General features: G+C 37.7%; 1 protein-coding gene across 1 annotated transcript in view; it reads left to right on the top strand.

Moving 5' to 3' along the window:
* The window catches only part of PELI2 (pellino E3 ubiquitin protein ligase family member 2), a 156,466-nt gene that overhangs the window by 42,940 nt on the left and 89,192 nt on the right, over nt 1–24,334 (top strand). The window contains exon 2 of the mRNA XM_016156114.2: nt 5,657–5,786. Coding sequence (XP_016011600.1) covers nt 5,657–5,786 — 130 coding nt within the window. The remainder of the gene's footprint in view (nt 1–5,656; nt 5,787–24,334) is intronic.

Raw genomic sequence — 24,334 nt, forward strand, 5'->3', positions numbered from 1 at the left:
TCGCTGACCTGTTCATCTGCATTGCACAGTCTGCTTTGGTTAAAGTAGCTGCTTGTAATTTATCTGTCTGTGCAAGTGACAAAGATGTTGCTTTCAGCCTGTAATGAGAAGCAGGCTGCCTCTGGAACCTGATCATTTGATGCTGATGACGCCTCCACTCTGCAGCCCACATTCTCTCTCCCAGTTCCGCGTGGATGCTGCTGTGTGAGTTCAGACTAGTTAACATCAAATGTGATGCCTCCAAAATGTGACTGGGAGCCCCCACCACCCCCTTTCTCATTGTGTTCTATAGAAAATTCTTTTGGACAAATGCATTTTTAGGTGACAAGCATCTTCTCAAGACTGAATCTTTGTGTTGTATTTCCAAGAAATGCCTTGAATTAAAAAATTGTCAGTGTTTTTTACTGGAAAGAGTGACATTTGGAGTCAGACAGAACCAGGTTATAGATTTGGGTCCTGTGCTTTGTCCTAACCATGCAAGTGTGTGTGTTCAACTTCAAGCCTTTTATCTGTCCACTAGGAGTAATAACAACTCCCTTACAGGATTTCTTGACACATAGTTAAGCGCATAGCAAATGCTATTAAGAAAACGATACACGAACTCTGAATTTTAAACCAAGGAATAGCTTTATTACTCTGTGAGGTTTCCTACACAGGTGTTTCGTTGTTCTTTGCAGCTTCCAAATACCTTTACTATGATGATCAAACATTTGCTCTGCATATATGAAGAGTTAAATTTCCATCACGCATTTACTAGATAAGTGGATGTCTTTAAGTTCAGATTTTTTTTTTTTTGTAATGTGAAACTTGAAAGGCAACTTGTGGGTTTGAATTGAAGCACCCACGTTTAGCAGCTGAAACAGGTGTGTCAGCACCACTTGTTAATCTTATTTTTCCAAACTTCCTGGCTGAAAAGCTCACCAAGTAAAGGAAAATTCTGAATTTTCTTTGATGGAATGATAACTTTTTGCCTTTGTAAGCAGAATCTCATCTTTCTGTCTGAGCTGTACTCCACTATACAAAGGATGGCCTTTTTGTCCCATCATGTAGTTGGTATAGGGGTTTCGGTGCCTACCCCATGCCCTGTGCATTGCCCCAGGTGCTGGAGGTGGACTTCTCCTTCCTTAACGGGAGGAGGGGCCACATGGCTGGGAAGCAGGTGTGGAGGAAGGGGCAGGGGAAGATTCAGTGATTGTGTTCAGCAGGAGGTGACAGTGCTTAACTTCAATTAGGTCAGGCGACAAAGGAGAGGCTGAGCAGGGAGAGGGAGACTGTGCTGAAGCATTGGGGCTTGTTCCAGGCATGTATTGCTGTGTAACCAGCTACCCCAAATTTAATGGCTTGTAACAACCATTTCCTTTATTGCCTTATTCTGTGGGTCAGGAATTTGGGCAGTGCTCAGCTGGGCAATTCTGCCCCGCATATGAACTGAGGTCACTTGGTGGGAGTCAGCTGATGGAGGGCTGGTCTGGAGGATCCAGTATGGCTTCGCTTAACGTGTAAGGCTCGGCTCAGCTGTGACTGTCAAGTGGGATGCCTACATGTGGCCTCCCCAGCATGGTAGTCCCAGGTTTCTTACATGGCGGCTCAAGACTCCCAAGAGACCCAGGCAGGAACTGCAAGGCTTTTTCAGTCCTGACTTTGGAAGTGTCAGACCGTCACTTCCTCCCCATTCTGGTGGTAAGCTAGTCACTGGTAAGGTCAGCCTAGGTTTAGGAAGAGGGGCTTAGACTCAACTCTCAGAGGGAGAAGTAATGGGAATTTGTGGCCATCTTTGACTTATCACAGTGTGTTGCTTAATGGGAGACTTTAAGAGGAGACAGTCGGATGGGGTGGTGAATGCCTGATGCACTTTAGATTTGGAGGCAAAGATCATGATAGTGGATTAAAGATTCAACAAGTGTTGAAAGTGGGACAGTGGGTGTGGAATACTCTTCCAAGATTCTTGGCTGTGAGGAGAACGTGAGAATGGGAGTGGACATCAGAGTAAGCAGATGGTTGGAGGGGTTTGGTTATTTATAACTTTGCTTGCTTACTTCGAAGATGGGTGAGGTGACTCAATCTTTTCCAAATCATATTTGTACATTATTGTTCTACTAACCGATTAACACTGTTGAAATTCTCTCTTATCTTTGGTGATAACAATTTTCTGCTGGTCCTTCTGGCTGTGACTGATAAGGGGTTATTTATTTAAATGGTTATTTCCGAGGATATGTCCTTTTCTTCTTTACTTCTTTATTCTGTACCTTTATCTCTTCTACCTTCATGATTTTAACTGCCATCTGTATGATGAGGGCACCGAAATCTGTAACTTCTCTTGCTTCCTACCTGTCTTGCGGTGGATGTCCCTATAATTGCCCTTCCTCTTTTTAGTGATGCCATCACCCTAGCCAAGCCCACAAGCCTATATGACATTCCCGTTCTCTGTCCCTTGCTCTGTGTAGCCAAATAGGTTACCAAGTACTATTGATTTTTTTGTCATTAAAACCAAGATTCTCCACTGTGGCTGCAAGTTAGCATCACCTGGAGCCCTATCCCAGAACTACTGAATCAGAATCTCTTAGACTTAGACTTGTTTTTAGAAACCTTCCCTGGTGATTCTGAGGTTCACCAGCATTGAAAACAACGCTCAAAAAATTTTCTCTAAACCTCCGACTCATTTCTGCCATCACTGCTTTGGTTCAGGCTTTTAGAATTTCCTGTAGCTGCCACAACAAATTAACCACCAACTTGGTGGCTTAAAATAACTTATTCTCTCATTGTTTTGGAGGCTTCAAGTCTGGAATCAAGGTGTTGGCAGGGCCACGCTGCCTCTGGAAGTTCTAGGGGAGGAGCCTTCCTTGCTTCTTTCGGCTCCTCATGGCTCCAGGCATTCTTTGCCTTGTGATTGCCAACTCCAGTCTCTGCTTTATCTTCACGCAGTAATTTCCTTCCTCCCCCTGTGTCTCCACACTGTATGTCTCTAATAAAGACACTTGTCATTGGATTTAGGGTCAGTAATCCAGAATGATCTCATTTCGAGATCCTTAATTTAACTACATCTGGGACACGGACATATCTTTTTGGAGTTCTCCCATCTGATCGTGTTAACTCTAATCTGGATGCCTATCCCGCACTGTGCTGCAGTTCCTTCAGACTGCAGGTCTTTGAATAAGGTCATTTTCAATATTTTGTTATGTTGATGAGATGCCAAAGGAACTTATCTCTCGTTTATATTAGTCTATAGTAAAATTGATTATGTTATACCTTGTTTTGCTTAAAGTTGCAGAACCTTTTGACACTACTTGAGGACTTACTCTATAGCCAATCATGTTAGTCCTTTGCTTAAATCTTACCAGATTCCCCAGTGCCCTCAGGATAAAAAGCCATGCATGGCCCTTATCGTGGAGTACCAGCCTTTCATATTCAGGTTCGTGCCAACCTTTTACCCTCCTTTTCCACTATTTCCTCTGCTCTTGAACTTTATGTTCTCACAGTACTGAATGATGGACAGTTCTTGCCTTTGTATATATTGCTGCCCCATATTCCCTGTCTAGTTCAAATTTCGAGAGTTCAAGCAGTGTCTCTTCCATGAAGCCTTCCACAGTGCCTCTTCTCGTGTGTTTTGTGTGACCAGTGCATTCACATAAGTCTTTTGTCACACTGGTTTTTGTGCCTTTCCTTTTAACAGAGAGTTCTGTGAAGACAGGGAAACTGATCTTCATAGTTGTAGCCCTCGTATTTGGCATTATAAATATTGAGTGAATGACCATGTGACTTAACCTAATTAGAAACTTGTCTCATCATAACACTGATTTTTCCACTGTTACTTTATTTCCAGTAGGGTTTTTCACTGATTGTCATCTAGATGTATTGAGTAGCCAGTGCAAGTAGAATGGTATGTTATTTGTTTAACCTGAAATATCTATGCATCTATCCTCAGGCAATTTAAATTAAAATGTTTCTACATATGTTAAGATTGACACTTCAGGTTTTTGTGCTTTTCCCTTTATATTAGATATGGCTTTGGGGTTGTGTAAGTCGCAGAAACCGACCCGAGTTAGCTGAAACTAAAAAGAATTTCATGAACAAGGGTCAGTACGTCTGGGCCAATGGAAACTTTAAGGACCCTTTCTCCATCCATCTCTCTTTGCTGCTTTTTCTGTTTATCTGCTTCATTCTGTACTTTCTCTGCTTCTTCATCCATGTAACAGATTGTGACATCTTCACAGCTCTTATGATTGCATTTTACAGCTCTAGCCATCCACAGAGACTGGCGGGTTGTCTCTCCATTCCATTTTTGTGTTTTCTGGGATAAGAATGTCATTGGCCAGCCTGGGTCAGATGTCTAGCTCTGGCTAAGATGGTGGGGAGGGTGCTGGCCTGGCCATTCACATTCACACAGCAGGGGCTCATCTTGGGGAGTTAAGGGATAGATTTTCCAGAAGGGAGTGTCGTGAGCAGAAACATAAAAAGTGTCTACCCTACTCTAAGTATGTATGTTAGATCCTGTAGCCTGATGGTAGGTAGGTAGTTGAGAAGAAGATGCTTCAGAGAGCGGGAGGGACATGAGGGGCCAGATCTTATCTTGCCTCTGGGCTACAGTGGTGAAAATGTTCCTCTGAATTGTTTAGACTCCTGGCTTTAATTAATTCACATTTCTCCTAATATAGAATGTTCATCTTGATTTAAGTGGTAAGGAAATATATTAAAACAAAGTGGGTTCGTAATAGTTGTTTACTCATGGATACATTTATTATACTAATGATCACAAATATGTTGAAAAAATAATGTACATTATTCTGATCTTGTCTCAGAAAAAAGGAGATGAGTGGACTTAAAATAAATTGTCTCTGTATTCTAGAGACATTTTTATGTAGCTTATGCTCCTTCTTGATAGAAATGATAAGAGATTAAAAACACAGCAGAAATAACGTCTGGTGATAAACACTGGTATTAGTTTAAGGTATTAATACAGGAAATCTGCTTAGGGACATTATATGTTTTCATATGACTTTTAAAGTTATTTAACAGTTTGAGAATTAAAACTCGTCTTTTTAACCTTTGGGCCATTTTATGGGCAACCACTCTTGTAGATCATATTTTATGTTTACTTTTTGTAAGCTGCTTTTTGCTAACCTGACAGTATAGGGTTCAAATAGAAATGGGAATTAGTGTAGGGAATTCAGAACTTTTAAGAATACAAGTAACTAAATTTAGTCTCCTTACAAATATCCTACAGACATCAACATGACTTGAGAGTGAGAGATGAGGTTTAATTAGCATGCTATTTTCTAACTAGTTCATTTAAAAATATTTCTTGAGTGTTTCTCTGGGGTCCATTAGAACGACGCTTGCTGAATTGAGCCAGCACTAATATGGCCTCTGCAGAATTCTCATTTGCTTATTTATACTCTGTCTCTTTCCAAAAAGATTTGAAGACTTTATAGAATAGGAAACCTATAATTACATTGTACATTACTCTTAAATTAAGTTTCTGGAAGTGATTTGAATTTCATTACAGCTGCAGTCTGTTGGATAGCCCTTTCCTTTTGTGGGGTGCTCAGTGGGCAATTCTTTATGACCATGATAGTCTTTTCCCTTATTCCATCTAACTGTGCTTCTAAAAACTTTTAAAAATCAGCAAATAAGTGAACTCTTTCATCTTCGTTTATAGGTACAATGGTGCTTTACCTAATGGAGACAGAGGCCGGAGGAAAAGCAGATTCGCTCTCTTTAAACGGCCCAAGGCGAATGGAGTCAAACCCAGCACCGTCCACGTGATATCCACACCACAGGCCTCAAAGGTAGGTGGCTCCTGCAGGCGGGAGGGCCTACGCAGACAGTGACGCTCCGTGATTCCTTGTTATTGTTTGTCCTTTGTCTTATTTCTCTGTAAGACAGAGTTTCTTAGTCATTAGAGGCAGGATAGTTCTTGGTTGTTAAGGGCTGTTGTGTGCATTGTAGGATATTTAGCAGCTTCCCTTGGTCCGTTAGATGTCTGTAGCATATCAGTCTCACCCTACCCCCGTTACAACTATGACAACCAAAAATGTCTCCACACTTTGCCAGATGTCCCCTGAAGTATATAGAGTGAGCAAAGCCTCTTCCCCACCTCATCATAAACCACTAGTTAAGGTTAGCGCGAAACCAGCATATATCAATTTCGAATAGTTGTTATCGAAAGATAAATGATGTTCTTTATCGTAAAAAGCATTTTTAAAATTAAACCTTGGTATAAACTCCATTAAGATTTGTTATTCTTGTGAATTGAGTAGTGGGTATTTTCACATAATCTACATGTACATGGAATTGAATTTGTATAATTAGTAGAAAGATTAGAATTAAACAGAGCTAAGTTTTATAAGAAGTCTACCATACAGATTTCCTCTCATGAATTTTGAGTGAATAAAATCTTAGTTTTTATGATTATTTTATATGTTCTCAGCTATATAGTGGGACGAAAATCTCAGTTTCCATTTTGGTTGATATACTCTACCTATTAGATTTATGATAATTTTCCTTTTAATTAAACAAATTCTTTAATGTGTAATAAAGTTTCCTTTTCTATAAAATATTGTATTTACTTGAAGTATTTCATACAGCACTAGCCGTATATGTTTATTATGATGGATTGGGACCATCTGGAATAAATAAGAGACTTGATTCTCATTTTTACTGAAAACCCATGTTCAAAGAGAAACAAATGGCTTCATGGAAGCACATGTGGTATTTATACTCAGTCTTAGAAACAGATCAACTTTGTTAATGTCTTTATTTAAAAAGCTCCTGTTGTTTCTGAAGCAGTGCATAGAGAAAGCTTGCTAGAATGTACCAATTAGAATTGTCTTGAATTAATGAGGATGGTTAAACAAGAAAATATCAAACATCAAGGCAACAGGAAAGGAAAGATTAATATTTACTAGCAAAGTTTTTGGCTAGAGAAAGTGAAACAGTAAAAGTTTTAGGAAGGGAAAGACACTTTGTAGGGAAAACAAAGAAAATCGGCCTTACAAAGATTCTGAGAAATGGAGGAAGTGAATAGAAACATTTTATAGTCTGAAAATATTTGGCGAAGAAGGATACCATGACAGACATTTTTAAGCATGGGATACGTGCCAAAAATATTCCAGTGTTATAGACAGGAGCCTTATAATTTTGATTATGTGTTGACATTTATTTTCCTTTCTTTCCTCTGGCTCGCTCTTCTTCCCTCCTTTTTTATTACATTTACATTTTTCTTTTTTTAAATCAGCTTTTATATTAATACAGTAGCTTCAGATATTCGAAAAATTGTTTTTTAGAAATCTTGGATTACTCTGGCTTCATGTTATGATAGAATATGTAAATGAGTTACTGTTGGAAGATCAGCTCTTTCTTATTTATTACCCATCTCCATTGGTTTTAGCCTGTTATATTTTACCTTTATACTACATTTTCCTGCAGTTTTTTTAGATTATAAATCTATTGGTAGTTGTCTTTTCTAAATCTGCGTTTAAAAATATCACCTGCAGTACTGTACTAGTAGAGCAAATTGGGTTTTGGTCTCAACTTGTAACCTGGGGAAAATATATTCTCAGGGCCTCTGTTTCCTCATTTACAAAATGAATGAGTTGGCTTATAGGAGCCATATTGAATCAGATAATTTGGTTTTAAACAACATATGATTCAGGTTTTTATAAAAAAGCAAAAATGGAGAAATTATTAAGGGATAGGGTATGAGCAGCCCCCAGAATTGGGAGAAAAGTTGAGCAACTAAGTTTTGTGATAGAAGAGAACCAGAGTATCAGCAGAAGTTGGCATGTATATTCTTTTAGGGGTGTTATAAAGTGACTTGGCTCCAGCTGCCTTCTGTCTCTTTTAACGGTTTTAAATTTTCAGGAAAGAGAATCTGATAGGCCTAGTCTGGGTCAGTCAACCATGACCAAGAGAGATGAGTAGACCAGACATATTTATTGTGAGCCGATCAATTACCCCATATTGTATTTCCCTCAGGTATCTTATCTTGATACCTGTAGGTTCAGGGCCTCGTGCTTGGTATTCCATCCTACCTGAGCCTAGCTCCTTAGTCACAAAAGCCCTCACTCCTGTTCCCTATCAGACTCCCATCCTGATCAGCTTTGCCCTGCCACTCCTGCTGTTACCTGCTCTGTTGGCCCCCTAGACAAAAATCTCTTAAATATATAACTTTTCCTTCAAATGCTCTTCCAACTGCCTCACTTGAACTAAATCCCGGCTTTTACCAATCTACTCTATTTTTTTTTTCCATCTCCTGCCATTCATGAAACTAGAAATGATTTCATTCTGTTTCCATTTCAGTCTCTTCTGTTTCACTTACATTATTAACTCAAGCTGCCTCCTCCCTCGCTTCTCCTGTCCTCACTAACCTGCAGTTCACTCTTCTGCATATTTTAGTTTCTCAGTACCTAGCCCAGTCTCTGTTTCTCCCCAATCCCTGTTAAACCATACATTAGCATCCATATTTCATACTGGTTTAACTCTTTTAGTTTCAGGGACTGTCACTTCCATTTCACTTTTCCCACTGAAATAGTGGACCTTATGGTCCATTGTCACTTGAAAGTTGCCAGAATCTCCTTTGGCCTGTCCTTACTTGCTACAGTTGTTAGCACACTTAGCTTTTCCATTGATGTTGTTGACTTCACCCCAGATTCCCTTTCTTCGGCACCTTTCATCACCTGCTTGCTGTTTGTGAGTCCCTGGCTCTGGGTCCTTCCCAGGCCCTGCTGGATTGGTTTTCTCATCTTCCTTCCTGCTCATCTCACTTCCCATCAGAGTGGCAGGGTATGTGGTAGTACTTGGAAAAAGCTGTTTGACTCCAGTCAGTGCTGGTTTCTCTGCTCTGAAAGTTCTGATTCTTTAGTATTGGTAATGAAAGGGTCATCTTTGGTTGGAGTTGTAAAGGTGAGACCTCGAGGGGTGGGTGTGCTTACCACAGTTAGAATTTGAGCACTTGGCCTTTTGACTATGTCGTTTCTTCCCTTTTCCATAATCATTTTCTCTGCCCCATAGTCTAGGGGCAGAACAGGGAGTAAGAACCCCTTTGCTGGTGGTAGTGGCAGCTGGGAAATGGGACCTCTTAGTCTTCCATGCATGCCGATGTCCAAGCTAAGTCAGATAAGGATGGCAGGTGTGTACTACTGTTGTGCAGTCTTCATTTCTGTAATCTTTAGTTGTGTGTATATTCGCTCTTGGAATAGTAATACTCAAAGATATTTCTCCTATTATATAATATGTTTTAAAAAAAACCCTTGAGTCTTACTTTACTTTTGGCAGTTTCGTTATACAGACTGAGGGTATTTAGCAACTTAGTCATCCGTTATTTACTCAACAAATATTTATCTAGCACTTTCCATGGCCAGGCATCATGTTAGGTATTGGATATACTACAGTCAACAAAACGTGCCTGCATGGAGCTAATTGTCTGGTGAATAGGCAAACAACGAGCAATCGTGTGAATACATATTTAACTGCCCATTGTGAAATGCAGTGACAGACAAGAATAAGGTGCTGTGAGAAAAGGAGGCACCGAGTTTAGCTTGGATAGACAGAGAAGAATCTCAGGAGTGGCTTGGGAACTATAAGCTGGGGGTAAGGAGGGGTGAGGACAACAGACAGATCTAGAGCTCTCTGGGTCTGGTTGGAGAATTTGGATTTTTTTCTCAGGAGAAACACTGAAAGATATTCAGCAGAGGGAGTGACATGACAGAGTTTAAGTTGATTTATGTTCGATTGTTTACTTTTTAATGATCAGGATAACTTGTTTTGCTCTTAATTAGTAAATAGTATGATGGTGGTGGTGGTGGTGATGGTGCCTGAAAGGTGAATATTTTGCTAGGTTTAAATTTAGCAGCATTACTGTGGAAAGCTCTTCATCATGTTTTTCCCTTCTTATATTATGCTTTATAGAAATCTCCTTTTTTGGTTATTTTTACTTTAAAAAAGTAACTATCAGTTGGTTTCAGTTGCCGTTTTTCAGAATGGAAAATAGTGGTCTTAGAATGACAGAGAAAAATTAGGGCCATTTAATGTGATTGCCATAACCAGGATTGGAATGATAAGATACTGAAACTCTTTTTTATCAGTTGATGAATAATATAATATTAACTGTGAGAAGTGGTAAAATTATAATAACAAATTTCAACATAAACTCATTAGTTCAAACTAATTTTGTAGGCAGTAGTGGGGTTTATTTTTGAAGCACTTACCCTCTGTCTGTCTGTCTATCCAGACTGGATTTTGGTGGCAATGGATAGCATATCTACCATTTTGATACGTTTTATCCTTTTATTTATCATAAACATTAATATTCTAAGTCTGAGAAGAAAAAAAATAAATATAATAAACTGCAGCTCAGAATATCCTTTGGTGTACTATACAGGAATACAGACCTAAAACATTTTGTATTTCTAGAGTGAAATGAAACTTATTTCAATAAAATATATAAATATGAACAACCTAATGTTATACCTTAAAGAATGAGATAAAGAAGAAAATGAAGCCCAGAGTTGGAAGGCAATAACAGAGATAAGAGCGAAAATAGAGACAAAAAATAAATAGGAAAAATCAATGAAACTAAGAGCTGACTTTTTGAAAAGATAAACAAAATAGATAAGCTTTTAGCTAGACTCACCAAGAAAAAAAGGAGGACTCAAATAAATAAAATTAGAAATGAAAGAGGAGATGTTAAATCGAGACCACAGAAATACAAAAGCTCCTAAGAGACTACTGTAAAGAACAAAATAGTCAATCTAAAAGAAATGGGTAAATTCCTAGAAACACACAAGCTACCAAGACTGAATCATGAAGAAATAGAAAATCGGAACAAACTAATTACTAGTAAGGAGATTATTTAAATGTAAAATAATTTTTAATTTAATTTTTAAAATTAAAATAATTTTAAATTTATTTTTGTTTAAATTTAAAAGTTTTCTGATTTAAAGTATTTTTTAAGGCTTTAAAAATAGTTTTTATGTGAACGTATCATGGCAGTTTAGATTCATGGTCCCGATTATTTTAAAATATATCTGTTAAGAAAATAATGTTTAGAAAACATAAATCAGGGCTATGAAATTTCAATCATGATTGACAAAGCTCCAATCATTTCAAACAGAAGTGGTTTGATAATTAATATGCAGTATTCAAGACTTTGAAGATAGATGATGGTTTGTGTTGATTTCATAGAGTTTGAAGGAAAACATCTGAAGTATATTAAACATTGTGCTCAAGAAAATTTGTTTCAATGAGAAATGTTTACCTGAAAACTCTATTAATTTTGTACAGATGGTGTAAGTATAGCATTAGGGAGAAAAAAGTTGTCTCTGCTGAAAATCTAGAAAAAGTTTTTGGATATTTCCTTTGGATGTTGTCTTATTGTGCGTGACACCATAGAAAGATAAGAACAAAATAAACTACTTAACATTTTTTATATTTCTATATTATCTTATATTGAATAAATATTATCATGTTAAATAACATATCTAAGAACTTGGAACTGAAATAATGAAGTCTATATCTTTGGATGGGCAGTCTTTGCATTATTGATGCAAACTCAGTTTGGAAATCATATAAAAATTTGAATAGTCACTTTAATAGAAACTGAAATATCTTAAATAATTAAAGTTTTTAGATATTTGGCTTTATTGCATGTTATTCTAACCATTCTTATTTCTTAAATTATTAAAATGGGTAGATTTATTTGACAAATGTTAGGTAGTAGAACATGTAAAACCAAATGCAGGAAACTGAGAGAGAAGCAGAGACTATTAGAGAAACAAACAAAAATGGAACAAAGGAAAATATTCCAAGAGAAAAACTTTGAAATCACTCAACAAGTTACATGAAAATACACTAGTTGATGACAAATCTGAAGATTATAATTAACTTTTAATAACATCCTTTTAATGTATTGATTCTTGGAAATTAGTTGATGTTTTCAAAGCGCCATTGATTGAGGTTGAACAAAATGTTGTAAAATTAAGCTAGATAATTAAATATGACAGTCCAATAAGTGATTTCCATGACTTAGGTGGTAATAAAAATAATGAGTTTAAAAATCTCAATGTTATTAGGGTTAGAACATCATTGAGTTTAATGTGTATTAGTTCAGCAAAAGGTAGTAGATTTGTCATGAATAATATTATGTTATGGGAAAATCTCGATCAACATTCAGTTCACTCATTGTGTTTCAGTAAAATGGGGGAAACTATTGGAAGAGTTGGTTTGTTATATTAAATAATAGCTCAGACGTTGCTTAGCTTGTGACTTATCAAAAAGGATTACATCAATAATTTCTAACAGTTAATAGATGACTTGGAAATTAGCATGATTTGATGAATGATGGGTGTCCTAACTTGTGTCACTTGGGTACAGTTTTATACTATGTGTAGTTCATATTATTTAGATAATAAATGGCAATGTTTAAAAATTTTAGCTTGATATACTTAATTCTTATTCTGTTAAAAAGTGTCACTTCTGACATGAATAATTTTTATAAATATATCTGCGATGAGGTGATTATTTCTTTTATGTTTTACATAGCATGAATTTTAACATCAAGAATTCATTATTAACTACTGTAAATTTTGTCTAATCAATACCTTCATGTTCTTATAAAGTTTTTTTGATAGTTTTTGCCGTTGCAAGTAGTGTGAATTTAGTAATTTGGAGCTATTCTTTTATTTACTTTTTGGATAAGTTTTTAACTTCTGTTGTTCACAAAGTAAACAAGAATAAACTCTCTTGTTTAAGTGCATTTTCTTTCAAATCCCCTAAATAAAATATTGAGATTTTTACTGCTGTGCTAAAGTTAGGTAGCTTGATTTAACACTGATTCAAGATCTTAGGCAGCATAATACCATTTTCCATTCAGATTTGTGTGAAAGTTTTTAAGGTAGGTTGTAAGAAAGTTTGGCATATTTTTAAAATTAAAACTTGAAGTATGATTCACAGTGCCTACTGTGAATAATTCCAGAAAGTTGAAGAGTTGGTTCAGAATATCACATTTTTTCTAGTTTCTACATTTACTGTAGTTTGACACTAACGTTTTTGTTTTCTCTGTTTCCTCTTCTAGCATATATAGTTTCATTGTTGCAAGCGGTAAGAACTAATAAGTTTTTTTTAAGTATACAGAATAATCACAAGGTCATTGCGTTCTTCATTTCTGTTCACTGATATTTAGCATAAATCTCTGCTTTGGGGTGTGGGCAGAATGATTGTTTTCTAGTAAAAGAGACATTTATGTATTTTCGGTATTTATGATGATATTGGCAAAATGATGGTCCCCAAAGATGCCCACCCCTTAATCTCTGGGGCCTCTGTTTATGTCACCTCGGAGAAATGAAGGGACTTTGCAGATCGAAATTAGGGCATAACACTTAAAATAGATAGGTTGTCTTGGGTTATCAAGGTGAGCCCAATGTAATCACAGGAGTCCTTAAAAGTGGAAGGGGGAGGTAGAAGACACAGATGTGAGGGAACTAGGTGCAGGAGGAGCCTTTGAAGCATGAGCAGGACTCAACCTGCTGTCCATGGCTCTGAAGATGGGGGAAGGGGGCAATGACCCGAGGACTGTGGGCAACCTCTAGAAACTGAGAACAGTTCTGACAGGCAGTCAGCAAGGAAGCTGGGACCTCAGTCCGATATTACATGGAACTCAATTTGCCCAGCAACTTAAATGTCCCTGGAAAAGGATTCTTCTGTACAACCTCTCTATAGAGGAACACAGCCCTTGATTTTGGCCCCGTGAGACTAGGACAGACAAACTAGCTAAGCTTATGGACCAACAGATCTGTGATATATTGTATGGTTTGTAGCTACCAAGTTTTGTGATAATTTGTTACAGCAGCAAGGGAAAACTTACCTGTACTATTTTATGGGAAAGTAAATACAAAATACCTTGTATTACTGAGCAGCTCTTAACCTTGTGTTGCGGGGAAAAGGATGAGGAGGCTGTGAAAGAATTAAGGACAGGGAAGGAGATTTGCGTTTATTTTCTTCTTAAAATTCTTTCGGATCCAGAGTGTTGGAGCAAGAAAACTTGACTCTAGCACTCAGTAGCTTAATTATCAGTGTAATTTTCTGCATGACTGATATATAATAATTATACTATTGACTCGATGCATGTATTAGTTGGAATAATCATATTCATATTGTACTTAAAGCACGATTTTATTAGAGTTGATTTTAACATGTCAGTGTGGGAGAATACTTGTATTTATACTTTTAATTATGCCTTTACTCAGACTTATTTGAATTATGACCCTGATTCAGGCACTAACACCCATCTTGTCTTTTTGCGAAGGGAGAGAATCTTTTGCTGTAACTTTCCTTTGTAAAAATATGGAACATGAAGATTGGAAGCAACTTTATTCAGACTGACTCCTCATTTTACAAATGAGGGACTTGAAGTTCACAGAGGCCCAGTAAGGAGTCTCAGGTCACTATGGCAGGTATTGGTGTGCTGTTGTGAGTAGCAGGTAGAAAGTGCTATTAAAGATGGTGACCAAGCTGGGTTTTGCTGCTGAGCCTCCCACCTCTTAGGACTGTGACTTGGAAAATCTGTTTCCAAAGTAGGACTGCTATAACAATAAAATAAATGACTACAACAATTGTTAGTACAAATGGAAGTTGCTCTTGTAGACTTAAAGATTGGTAGCCCTGTTAGGATAAGCTGTCCAATCTGAAATCAGGTGCTCTACAGAAAGAGGCTTTTTTTTGTTTGTTTGTTTTTGTTACAAAAGGAACAATGATGGAGGCTTGAATTTAAGTAGCTGGTTTGTTTGCAGTGGCAGTTTTGACAGCAAGTGGTGAAAGATACATCAAAATAAATTCTGTGCTGAAAAGGAGTCACAGCCTGCAGGGGAGGGTGACAGAGGTATCACTGACTGACTTGAATTGAATTGGCCTGTTTTGTTAATACCCTCACTTTTTACATTAAAGTTCACGACTGACCTGTGAGAAAGTACTTTAGCCTCTTTGAAGTCCTGCTGCCAACTGATTCACAGGGATGCGAATTTATAAGCTCTTCATTGATCACACCCTTGTCAAGGGTGAGGCATAAATGAGTGGCTCCAGGAACCTTTGGTTTTGTCTTACAAAGTCAGACTTGCTGGAAGCTTATTGGAGCCGGATAACTCATTCTTGCTTTGCTGTTTATCCTTGTTCTGCTGCCAGGTAGCCCTGCAGGACTGCCCTTCTTTTCTCTGCAGTTCCAGCCTGACTATTCAAGTGAAATTTCCCCTGCGGCCATGTTTTCCCTCTCCTCCACACCTTTGATGTTCTCGTTTCTTAGAAAGTACTCCAAGCCTTTTACTAACTTACACTCCCGCTCTCCTTTAAAACATGGCCCAGTTGTCCTTTCTTCCTAGAAACTCCCCTGACATTCTCTTCCCCAGCCTCAGTGAGAAGTCCTTTAGTGAACTAAAGTTCTAAAAAACACGTGTATATCCCCACAAGTGCTCCGAAGCTATGTTAGAGTTGTTGACTTACTGTCTTGTCATGCTGGGCAGCAAGCTCCGTGAAGGCAGAGGCTGTCTTTCCTGTCTATATTCCCATTCCCCGGCAGTTTCTCAAATGTAACCAAATAGTGTGACTTGCCTTGGGCATGTGCTGGGAAAGCTGGTGGTTCGAATGGCTCAATAACCAGTGGCTTGGTATTCTGCAAACCCACAGGTACATGCACAGATCAGTTTATATTTCAAGCATATTGGTAAATTAAAATTAAAATTACCCTTTCCTATTGTTTTCAGATTTTCTCTATTAAAAATAACAGAACTTATGTGCAGTCTTTTTGTCTTCTGATTTCAGAAATCACATTTCGGTTGTTGAGAGTTTTAAGAAGAAATAGTTAAGTTTTGTGTATTATGAAAACATGAATTGAATGAAAGTATGGGCTTTGGAGTTTAGACCTCCTGAATTCTTAATTTCCCTTCATTACTAGGTGTAGACTCTTGGGCAAAATACTTTTCTGTGGCTCACTTTCTTCTTTTATAAAACAGATTTGTGTCAGTCAGTATAGGCTAGGTTATCTTGCAGTAACAAACAACTCCCAGATCCTAGTGGGTTTACAGCCCAGCATGTTTATTATTACACTTCATGTCCATTGTGCATTAGCATGGGGGCTGTGTTCACTGTGGAAATTCAGGGACCCAGGTTGATGGAAGGAACATCTTGACTATGTTTCAAAGGTCGTGGAGAAGGCTCGGGAGGGAATATAGCTCTTAAACTTCCGGTCTGGAAGTGACCAGCTTGTTTTTTACTGACTAAAAGCAAGTCTCTTGGCTGAGTTCAAAGGTCAGGGATGCATAAACCTTTTGCACAGAGAGGCATCAAATGTTTGCAAATAGTAGTCTCTGCCTCTAGGTAGTGACTTATGGAGGGAAACACTTGGAACAGATCATATACCTAGTACATGGTAGCAATTAATTAATGTTACCTAATATTAAGTGATTGGTGTCTTTGGAAAGTACTAATTTTCTGTTCTAAGAAATTATGTGCAGGCTCAGGATATGATGAAACCTAGCATCCATACTTAATTGTTGGCAGTTTATTATATAAAAAACTTTTATTTAAAATACATTCAAGATTTAAATGATTTAAATATAGGTTTTCTCTGTAAACTTGACAATTTAAATTTATCATTTTCTTTACATCACAGCATTGAAGGTTGAATAATGAATAGTTTCTGAATTATTGAATTAACTTTAAATTAGTGTATTTCATCACTAGATAATATACTTATGAATTAGAACATTCTTATAAGACATTCTTATGTGAAAGTACATCTGGCCTAAATCGATTTTGGTTCTTCATACACTCTTTAGACTACCAGCATTAGTTCCATTCCTTGTTTTTTATTTATTTATTTATTTTATTTTTATTTGTTAAATTTTAATTAGTTTCAAGTATACCATATATTGGTTAGACATCTATATAGTTAGTAAAATGATCCCCCCAATTGCTCCCTCCTTCCCCTGACCCTCCACCTCGCCAATGTATTAATGCTAATTTCATTCCCTGTGCCATGCTCCCCATCCCTGTGACCATCTATCAGCTACTGCTTTGTACTTTGTTAATGCTTCACTCTATTCTCCCAACTCCCCAAACCCTCTCCCTTTTGTTTGTCACCAAATCGTCCACTGTATTTGTGAGTCTGTTTTTGATTGGTTTGTTCTTTTTATTCCTTAAAGTCCACATGTAAGTGAAGTCATATAATGTTTATCTTTCTCTGTCTGACTTAAATACCTCCTAGGTCCATCAAAGCAATATCTTTTTCCATTTCCTTCCTTTTCGTATGTAGGGGTCTTGTTTTCTTATCCTTTCAGCCATTCTATCTTTTGGTGGGAGCACTTAATTCTTTTCCACTTTAAGGTACTTATTGATAGGAATATAATTGTTACCATTCTTTATTCCTGTTTTGATACATGTTTTTTTCTTCTTAAAGAAGTCCCTCCAACATTTGCTGTAATTCTGGCTTGTTGATGATAAATTCCTTTAGTTTATTTTTGTCTGGGAAGCTCTTTATCTGTCCGCCAACTCTAAATGATAGCTTTTCTGGATAAATTATTCTTGGTTGTATATCCTGGGTCTTTATCCTTTATCCTTTATCTATCCTTTATCTTTGTTTTTTGAACAGAGGAGGAGTACTGTATTTTTCTGCTTAAAGTTAAAACTTCCTTTCACATAAACAGTTAAAAAAAACTTTTAAAAAAATCTTTCTAAAGTGCCTGGTTCACATTATTAACATGAGTATCAGTGATTTTTTTTCCTCCCTAGCATTAAAAGAAATCAGTTTTTTTAATTTTACTTCATAATCTAGTATAATAAGTCTGAGAACATCATGCTTTTAAACTTCTGAACACTATTGATACTTTACTTTTATAAGCTAGGTAGAACTAATGTTAAATTTGGCTCTCTTAAAATGCAAAAGAAAGAGAATTCTGGTAAACAGAACTTTTACAGCAGTTTAAAATCTAGCTACTTGTTGCCCAAGTTAAAAAATGTGTCTTCATTTAGAAAACTGATTAGTGTCTACAGTAATGATTTTATAGAATTGACTATTTGGGGGAAGAATTTGATAATTTTATACTGAACTTTGAATTTTATGGTATATTGTTTTCTTCTGAAAAATATACTCCTGTTACAACTAGGGGCCTACATGCCACATTTTTCTCTGTTTTCACTTTTTGTGAAATAGGGAGGTGGCCTGATGTAGGAGGCAGGAAGAACATAGATGCTGATGTGAGAGTCTTGGCTCTTCTTTTTGCTAATTATGTGACCAGGGTCAGCTCAGAGCCCCTCTGTGTGTAACAGCCCCTTTCAGCTATCAGGGTTAGACAGAATGGACAGCACACATACTTCCTGGCCAGGACAGGCTCTTAAATTGGTAATTGTTCTTCTAGTTACTTCAAGAGGGAGTTGTAAGGATATGATGGAATTATATGGTCTTTCGACGCCAGTCCGTATAGCAGTTTTTGCTTGGCATGCACTAAACCACCAACCCAAACATTATCAGTGAATTGAGAATACTTTAGAATGATTCCCCTTTTTAAGTGCCGTAGATGCTCATCTCATTGGCTGTGTAGTTGGATTTCAGTATTTCAAAATGTAAGAACATCCTTAATATTTCTTAATTGTGCGTGCACACACCCACACACACAAAACTATAATAGCATTCTTATAACTTTACTCTGAAAGGTGAGTGACTGTTCTCCGATGCCCCTTCCCTGTGAAATCTCTGTGTCACGCCCTCTGATTTGCATTCAGCTTGTCCCTGCGAGTCTTAGTTCCCAGCAGACTGCAAACTCCTGGAAAGCAGGCCCTGCCTTTACAGGCACATAAATATTCATTGACTGATGGAATGAACAACAGCCGTTCATGATTTTTAGAATCCGTTGCTTCACAGTGAATCTACATGATTTCATGAAAGTACGAAGTAGATTAATAACTTTTGCCCAGAGAGAGATGAAAGCTTTTCTGAGAAAATACATATTTTTAACATTCCAGATAGTTGAATTAATTGAAATGTGTTGTTCTTACTTGTAAAAATGGAATCCTCAAGTGGGAAAATGAAGTGTGGCTGGTTGGTAGCAATAGGTCACGGGGTGTGGGGGCTGGGAGGTAAGGGGATTGGGTGGGAAGCTGTGGCTGGGCAGTGGGCTTCCAGCAGCAAAGGCTCTCTCTGCTGTGGAAGTGCTAACTTGGTGAGTGCGCAGTAAACGAGGGGCGGGGGAAGTTGTTAAATGCTAAGGTCAGATCGTCTGCAACCAGCTGGTAGAAGGGCCCTTACCTGAAGGGTCGCTGGCACCCAGACAGCAGCTCTCCGTCCTTGCTCCCCTTCTGAGAGATTAGACAGAGGCAACGTGAATTCTTAGAGTGGAGTCACAACCCCACTCTATAGTCTTCAAAATTTGGCAGCCCAAACTGTAATTTTGAGAACTTTTCTACTTTAGTTGTGATACAAAATCAGTGTTTTCAAGAAGTTTTCACTTCTTTCTTTAACTTTATTGTTTTGTTTTAGAATATAGCACTTTTATTTTTATTTAAAGGGAAGTTTTTTTTATTTGTTTTTGAAAAATTGAGTAAAATTTTTAGCATCGATTTCCTGAATTTTCTTCCAGTTAGTTTTTTATAACACTGACGTATTTCTAGTGTTCTATTTTTTTTTTTTTTTGTCCTTCATTATTCTCTAAACTGAGTCTTATTGAACAGAGGTGAAGGAGATAGTATTAAGAAGTTTAAGAATATTGTTTTAGGTCAGAGTTCCTCAGCCTGGTCACTGCAGACTGCTTGGCTGGGTCATTCTTGGTTGTGGGACAGTGCTGTACATTGTGGGATGTTTAGCAGCAGCCCTGGTCTCCACACATTCTATGCCAGTAGCACCCTCTACCTCCAGTTGTGACAACCAAAAATATCTCCAGACATTGCCAGATGTCACCCAAGCTGGGAACCACCGAGCTAGATGCTAAGCTCTATTCAATAGGGAATCTGGTTCAAAGTGCAGACTCTAGAGTAAGATTCCCATGGTTGAAATCCCAACTCTTCTTCGGCCAAGTGACAACCACTCTGTCCCTCAGTTTTCTCATCTCTCAAGTGATAGAAAGTAATATTACTCAGCTCATTGGTTGGAATAAATGAGTTGATATATGTAAGGTTCTTAGCGTTTAGAATGGCCCCTGGCACATTGTAAATGTTAACTATGATTATTATTATCTACTTATAAGAATATTAGGTATCATATCTTTTCTTCTCTCCTTTCTTCCATTGCTTCTTATTTTTTTCACTGTGTCACAGAATGGAGGCCTGAGTGGAAGTAATAATTGAGAAAGTTTTTCAGCAAATTAGTCTTTATTTTTAAAAACTATTGCCTCATACTCTGGCAGGCAGTGCAGCAAAGCAAATTAATATCAGATTCTTCTGCCGAGTTGCTCTCCTTCAGTGATTGTGTGCTGCTTAGCAAAAACCATTGCTTGAAATCAGGCTTTGTAGAGTTAGAGGGGGATGCCTTACAAATTGACTTTCAATATGAGGTTAATCTATCTTTGGCCTGGATTAAGAAGAGCTGGTTTTAGTTCTGGACTCTGTTCTCTGAGCCTCTCTCTTCCCAGGGTTAGAGACATAGTTAAGGCCTTCTGTCCGCAGCACAGGACAGAGGGTTGTGTGAGAGGCTTCCAGAGGGGGTATGGGCTGGAAGGACGCTAATTTTCTCTCTACCCCATTAATTGAAGCACCCTCCCCCTTGAATTTAATCCATTATCTGATCTGACAAGGACAGAGTTCTTTTACCAAAGCCTCGATTGTGGCAATGGTTACTAATTTCATTAAATAAACAAAAGCAGCATTGGGCTGGGGATAGGGTTAGGGGTAAGAGCTTGGGTCAGAGCAGAAGGAGGAACAACAGATTTTGTGGAGGAGAAAAATTTCTCTAAAATCTGAGAATGAAAAAGGAAGGGAAAAGGAAGAGAAAAAGAGTTGCAAACAAATTTGTAGCCATACATACCAAAACAGACTGGAAATAATTTAAATCAGCAAAATATTTCCTTTTCATGATACATGCAGTGAAATTCTACTCAGCTTATAGGTTTAAAAAAATCCATGAGTTAATTTTAGATACATTAATGACAGGTATCTTTGAACATTTTATTGAGTTTCTGACCTTTAAAACACACTTTGATAACAGGAATTTTAAGTTTAGAGAAATAGTTAAGTTGATATGAAATTGTTAAAGGTAGGTCAGTTTCCCTTTTTGTCAAAATAAAGGATTATTTAATTTGCCCCCAGTTTATGATACCTTTTTTTCTGTAAGTTACATTAGGAAGATTCTGGTTCTCTCTGGTTACTTTTCCTAGTACAAAAACAGGCCTAGAGTTACAGGGCCTTACAGGGTTGTTTGGCTAGCTTGAGCCGAGGGCTCTTAATTTTGTTGATGTTTTTGTTCTTGGATTCTTATTTGGTTTGATAAAAGTCTTTTACCACCTTGTTCTTTTTTTTTTCTTTTTTTTTTTTTTTACGTAGTCATTGTCCCTAAACTTCATGGACTGTTACATGGTCAATGCACTTATAAAAACACAGTTGAGTGTAAGGTATTTTTGTCACCTGAAACACGGAGCACCGACTGAGCACTCCACGGACACAGTAGCAGTTTCCCTGGGTCCCCATGCTTCTCTCCCTACTAGAAGCGCCTCTTCGTTCCTGTCCTCAGCATCTGCTCCTAAACCTGCTTCTCTCCATCCGCCTCTCTTCTGCACTTCCTGTCTTTGGCTGTAGTCCTGTCACCGCCTGTCTCCTTGTCTTTAGTGAGAACCTTGGTATCATGCTTAACTTTCTCTTTCCCTTAATAGCCAGGAATCCCATAGAATCTACATTTTCATTAATTCCATGCTTCCCTTCTCCCCATGTTCGTTGTCAATCCCTGGTGGTCTTGACTGACTAAACGGATGAACTCACCTATAGCTTCCCCTTACCTCCAGACTGTAGTCTCTTCATGCCTTTTAGATGTAACTCAATATGCTTTTAAGGTACTATGAAGCTATCTCTCCTCCATACTGCCACATCCGCTCAGTGACATCACTTCACTCAGTTGAAAGCCTGACCCATTCTTCATCTTGTACGAGATCCGGCCCCAAGTCCAGAGACCGGCATGAGACGTCTTTTGCAGAGTGCCCTTCGCCATGCCTTTCCAGCCTCTTTCACTCCACCAGTGCCTCCTTTTACACATTCAAAATTCAGCCAGTAGGGAATTGTAAGGGATTAGTATATTTAAGATCTTGTCCTTTACATCTGTGAAAATAAAGACTTATGTTGGTTCTGTTATTAGAATTCAAGGGCTAGCTCTATGAAATTCCGATATCTCTGCACTCACTGTGTGGAATGGTGGCTCTAATGAATGCAGGAGAGTTTATTTCCCACCGATGAGAATTAAATCTGGAGCTAAATACTGCATGGTCATTAATTTTTTATTTTTCCTATGTTTTCCCTTGATACATGTTTCTAGAGCTTTCAATAAAAATGTTTTTAGGCATCCATTCAGGTGGAAGGATGCATGCAAGCCAGAGGTAAATAAGTCTAGAAAATGCACATAGTTCATTCTTTGTAATAATCCTTGTAAAGCTCCCCTCCCCAATAGAAAATAGGCATGTTTCTAAAAATCTCTTGGGGCTCAGTCTTCACACTGTTTACTTACAGTGTTGTGTCTTTATGTTTGCTTCTTACCATTGCGCCATTGCCTCGTTCTGCAGTTAGGGACGTGGGTGTGGAGAGACAAGCACGGAGACACTGGGAGAGAGCCGTGCCTCACCTTCCTCCAGGTAGCGCTCCCCTGAGGGTGCCATTTCTCTTTTTTGTCTTTGGCTCTCTGGTGACATGATCCATTCTCACTTGACAGCTAGTTTGAAGCTGAAGCAGTTTTCACCAGCATCTGTTCACTAAGATAGTTATGAAGCCACTTAGGCATTTTAATGGCCATAAAACAGAATTACAGTGTGAAAGACCTTTTAGCAGTTTAGCGAAAGGCTTTAGTGGCAGTGGAGATATTTCACTTAATGAAAAGTGGCATCGATGAAACATGTGGGTATACTTTTCCTCTAAAGGCCACCACCTTCTATATTCTGTAGGCTAGTCATCAGAAGAAACTTCTCCACTTTTGCCGTTTTAGCTTACATTTAACCATTTCTTATATTTTGGAGTGGTTCCATGGGGATCTTTTTGGTTTAAATGCAAAACAGACCCAAAACAATCTATAGATTTAGAGCAATCCTTATCAAAATTCCAATGACATTTTTCATAGAAATAGAATGAACAATCCTAAAATTCATATGGAACCACAAAAGACTCCACAAATAGCCAAAGGAATCTTGAGAAAGAAGAACAAAACTAGAGGTATTACATGGCTTGGTTTCAAATTATCTTACAAAGCTACACTAATTAAAACAGTATGGTATTGGCATAAAAACAGATACATAAATCAATGGAACAGAATAGAAAGCCCAGATATAAGCCTATGCACATGTGACCAATTGAATTACAACAAAGGGGCTGAAAATACTTGGGAAAAAAATAGTCTCTTCAATAAATGGTGCTGGGAAAACTGGACAGCCACATGCAAAAGAATGTAACTGGTTTCCTGTTTTATATCATATGCAGATATCAACTCAAAATGAATTAAAGACTTAAAAGTAAGACCTAAAACCATAAAACTTTTAGAAGGAAGTGTAGGTGGTAAGCTCCTTGACATGGATCTGAGCAATGATTTCTTGGATTGGATTTGACACCAAAAAGAAAGACGACAAAAGCAAAAACAAGTGGGACGACATCAAATTAAAAATCTTCTGCATAGCAAAGAAAACTGTCATCAGGGGTTAATCTCCAAAATGTACAAGGAACTCATATCTTACAACAGCAAAAACAAAACAAAAACAAAAACAAAAACCCAATCTGATCAAAAAATAGACAGAGGAACTAGTAAACATTCTTTCCAAGAAGATGTCCAGATGGCCAACAGTTACACGAAAAGGTGGTCAACTTCACTAGTCAAGGAAATACAAATCAAAACTACAATGAGGTATCGCCTTGCATTTGTTAGAATGGCTATCAAAAGATAATAAGTGTTGGCAAGGATGTGGATAATAAAACCCTTGTGTACTATTGGTGGAATTGTAAATTGGTGCAGCCACTATGGAAAATAGTATGGAGTTTTTTTCAGAAAATTTCAAATAAAACTACCATATGATCCAGCAAGCCACTTGAGGATATACAACCAGAAAATGTCTGAGAGACATCTGCACACTCATGTTCATTGCAGCATTATTTACAGTAGCCAAGATACGGAAACAACCTAAGT

The sequence above is a fragment of the Rousettus aegyptiacus genome, unplaced genomic scaffold (assembly GCF_014176215.1).
Source record: "Rousettus aegyptiacus isolate mRouAeg1 unplaced genomic scaffold, mRouAeg1.p scaffold_m13_p_3, whole genome shotgun sequence".
Lineage (NCBI taxonomy): Eukaryota > Metazoa > Chordata > Mammalia > Chiroptera > Pteropodidae > Rousettus > Rousettus aegyptiacus.